This window comes from Orycteropus afer, unplaced genomic scaffold (assembly GCF_000298275.1).
Source record: "Orycteropus afer afer isolate SDZICR_OR568_19922 unplaced genomic scaffold, OryAfe1.0 scaffold00489, whole genome shotgun sequence".
In the NCBI taxonomy this organism is placed as follows: domain Eukaryota; kingdom Metazoa; phylum Chordata; class Mammalia; order Tubulidentata; family Orycteropodidae; genus Orycteropus; species Orycteropus afer.
The window spans coordinates 1,098,640-1,102,542 of NW_006922076.1; the positions used below are offsets into that span (position 1 = coordinate 1,098,640).

General features: G+C 61.7%; 1 protein-coding gene across 1 annotated transcript in view; it reads left to right on the forward strand.

Annotated features, from left to right (window-relative positions):
• Positions 1-3,283, forward strand: part of MMP17 (matrix metallopeptidase 17) — a 29,950-nt gene extending 26,667 nt beyond the window's left edge. Inside the window, exons 15-16 of the mRNA XM_007955051.2 lie at positions 1,729-1,986; positions 2,952-3,283. Of these exons, the coding sequence (XP_007953242.2) occupies positions 1,729-1,986; positions 2,952-3,283 (590 nt within the window). The remainder of the gene's footprint in view (positions 1-1,728; positions 1,987-2,951) is intronic.
• The last annotated feature ends 620 nt before the right edge of the window (positions 3,284-3,903 follow it).

The following is a 3,903-nucleotide window of genomic DNA, read 5'->3' on the forward strand; positions in this document are numbered from 1 at the left end:
AGCAAAGCCCAAACCACACCCACTGCCTGGAGTCCATTCTGACCCACAGCGCCCCTAGAGGACAGAGTGGATCTGCCCACAGGGTCTCCAAGGCTGTCAATGCTTACGGAATCCAACTGCCTCATCTTTATCCCGTGGACCAGCCGGTGGCAGTCTTTTGGTTAGCAGCTGAAAGCTTTAACTACTGCATCACCAGAGTGCCTTGTGTTGGTGTAAACCAAAACCAAACCACACTCACTGCCATGAAGTTGATTCCAACTCATAGAGACCCTTCCTTGGGTTTCCAAGGCGGTATCACTGTGGAAGTAGATTGTCCAGTCTTCCTTCCGAGGAGCGGCTGATGGATTTGAACTGCCAGCCTTCCGATTCGCAGTCAGATGCCTTAGGCACTACACCACCAGAGCTCCTTTTGTTGGTGTAGGGCGTGTCTAAATCCTAACTGTGTGTGAGTTGTAAAAAGCAGATCAGACAGGTGAGCACGTCCTGGCGACACAGATACCGCGGTGTGAGGACCACCAGGATCTAGGGAGTGTCCGGGCAACAGCAAGAGGGAGATTGATGTGGCTGAGCCTTGGATTCCAAGCCCTCTCCTCCACGGCTGTGAGAAAATGCTTGTCTGTTGTAAAAGCCCCCTGCGGTGGGATTTCTGTGAGGGCAGCACCGGAGGCTCAGACATCCGTGAGCAGCTTTCTCCCATGATCACCCTCGCCTGGTCAGCTCTGAGTTCTGCCGGCGATTCCCAGTGCTGCAGTCCCTTGGCGGCCCTCGGCAGCTCCTTGGCCCCACTCGGCCCCGTTTCTGTCCCCAGCTCTGCCAGGACGTCTGCGGGTCCACCTCCTCCGTTAACCTCTCTTTGTTTACGAACGTTAGCTGGCTCCTTGTCTCGAGCGAAGGATTGTCATGTCTCGTTTCTGTGTTGTGTCGAGCAGACGTGACGGTCACAAAGTGCCTCTCTCGTCTGTGAAGATGCCTCATGGTGGGAGTTCTCGAAGCAGAAGAGCAGCCGGCGGCTTCTCGGGTCAGGGGCTCGTCCCCGCCGTCTGTCCCCTCATCTGGAAAGGATTCCCACACCCCCGTAGAAGGGCCCTGCTGTGAGGTGAATTGTGTCTCGACAAAGATGTGTTCATGTCCTGACCCTCACACCTGTGGATGTGCCCTTGTTTGGGAACAGGGCCTTTGTAGATGTCAGTAAATCGAGGTCTTGTCGGACTAAGGTGGGGCCTGATCGTACAGTCTGGTGTCCTCGTAAGAAGAGAAGGCAGACACAGAGGAGACGGCCGTGTGAAGACTGAGGCAGAGAGGGGGTGGTGCCGCCACAAGCCTGGAAGTCCCTGGAGCCACCGGAAGCTGGAAGAGGCAAGGGGGGTGCTCTCCTCGAGCCTCCGGGCCAGCCCAGCGCGGCAACACCCTGATCTTGGACTTCTGTCAACAGATTGCCAGCCACTGGGCCTCCACTGCCGTGAGCCTCCTCACTGTGGACCTGGGACGTGGCAGCCCCAGGACACTTGCACACACCCAGGGCCAGGCCTGCATGTCCTCAGGAAGTACCCACAGAGCTACCTGGGGTCATGCTGGGGTCCTCACTGGGCCTCTTGTTCAGGCCACAGGCCCCTCCATGCCCAGGTTGGGGGTGGCCACTGCAGGGGGTGGGGAGGGCTGGAGCTCCACAGGGTGGGGACGGAGGCAGCCCCCGCCAGCACCCTCTTAAGCTTTCTCTCTTGTCCCCAGGAGACAGATACTGGGTGTTTAAGGACAATAACGTAGAGGAAGGATACCCGCGGCCCGTCTCCGACTTCAGCCTCCCGCCGGGCGGCATAGACGCCGCCTTCTCCTGGGCCCACAATGACAAGACTTATTTCTTTAAGGACCACCTGCACTGGCGCTATGATGACCACCTGCGGCGTATGGACCCCGGCTACCCTGCCCAGACTCCCCCGTGGAGGGGCGTCCCCGGCACGCTGGATGACGCCATGCGCTGGTCTGACGGTGAGTGCTGGGCCTGAGGGAGTCTGGCTGCGGTGCCATGGACCGTCCCGTGGGCCCCACAGCTCTGTGACCATGCCCACCCACCACCTCCCGCTCCCTGGCCTCCAGCCGCCTTTGGGCTCCCGCAAGCATGCCCGACCCCAGACCCCTGACCTGCTGTGTCTTGCCCCACACAGCCAGTGTCCTCTGTGCCACCCGCCCCAGAATGCCAGCTGTGAAGAGGCCATCCCGAGCGGGCCCTGGCTTCCCACACCCCTTCCCTGCGTGCTGGGCCTGCCCGACGGTGTGCACGTACACAGCCCAACAGGCTGGTGCCCTGAGGGCAGGAAGTCGCTGCTGCCTTTTGTTTCCAGTGCTGTGCTCCCCAGTATCCAGGACAGAGTGGTCAGCCCTTGGCCAGGTGCCTCCAGCCTGTGGGGACCCCACGTGGGCTCCGTGGGGTTTGCTTTCTGTAATCTCCACAGACGGTGACTGCCAGCGCTGTCACCACTGGGTGGGTTCAAATGGCCCACCTCCAGGTTAATAGCTGAATAGAGACCACCTGCCCTCCTTAGGAACCCAGTCGCCGTTGAGTCAGTTCGAGCCACAGCAACTCCTTGTGGGTCGGACTAGAGCCAGGCTCTGTGGGCTTCCCAGGCTGGGGTCTTTTAGACCACAGGGCCTTTCTTCCCAGGCACCTCTGGCTGACCTGAACCTCCAACCTTTTCGGTCAACAGCTGAGTGTGCAGACAGTCGTACACTCAGGAACAGCATAGGCGGCTCTCTTTACACACCTAGTAGGGAATGGAAGCCTAGTGGTCATTGCATCCATCCCCGGCATCCAGGCTCCTGGGAAGTCGGGGTGGCTGAGCGCCTGCCTCCCGCACTTGTCTTGCGGCCTGCAGCTTGCCAGCTCTGCCTGCTGTCTGGCTGGAACACCTCCCGCTGCAGGGCAGGCTCAGCTTTCCTTCTCTCTCTGCCTCTAGGTGCCTCCTACTTCTTCCGTGGCAAGGACTACTGGAAAGTGCTGGACAGTGAGCTGGAGGTGGCACCTGGGTACCCACAGTCCACGGCCCGGGACTGGCTGGTGTGTGGGGACCCGCGGGCCGGCAGCACGGAGGGCCCGGGCCCAGACCGTGAGGATGGGGCCCGTGCCCGGCCGGGCCAGCATGACCAGAGCCGTTCCGAGGACGGGTACGAGGTCTGCTCCTGCACCTCCCTTGCCTCCCAGCTGCCCAGGTTCCCAGGCACGTTGGTACGCGCGCTACTGCTGCTGCCGCCATCAGTCTTCCTGTGGACAGTGGCCCAGGCCCCATGACAGCCGGCCTGGCCTGAAGGAGGAAGAGAGGCAAGCCCAGGACACTGAGGGCCAGGAGATGGCCCCTTGCCCCGCCAGGGCCTGGAGGAGACGTTTCTCGACAGAAGCCCCCTGTGGGAAGCTAACCTTGCATATGGGAGTGGGTGGCTACCAGCCCGGGGTCTGGGCCCGCTGCAGCCTCCCGGGCTGGGAAGAGGCCAGCAGAGGGCACCGCTGCTCCGTCAGGCCCAATCCGGATGCTGGACGCTGCCTGTGATGTGGGCTGGGAGGGCAGGGAGCTGTCCGTTCGGGCAGTGACTGCATCACATGGACCTTGACCAACGCTCAAAGGCTTGTCTTCCCCGGGCCGAGGGACAGGGCTGGAGGCACGTAGAATCGGGCACGGCAGCTGGGGCTGGGATCCTCTCCTGGGCTGGGACTGCTGCCCCTGGCCCTCCCGCTGCCCACATTGGAGGCCTCCAGCCCCCAGCCCCCTGGTGGCTGCTGGTCACTGCCTCAGGGCAGCCCCTACACATACCGGCGAGCCCCAGGCTGGGCCACAGCCAGCTCGCCGTGTGACGCGTCTCAGACAAACATGGTCTCTTGCTTTGTAGAAGCTCAGGCCTCGGCTCCGTGGTTGC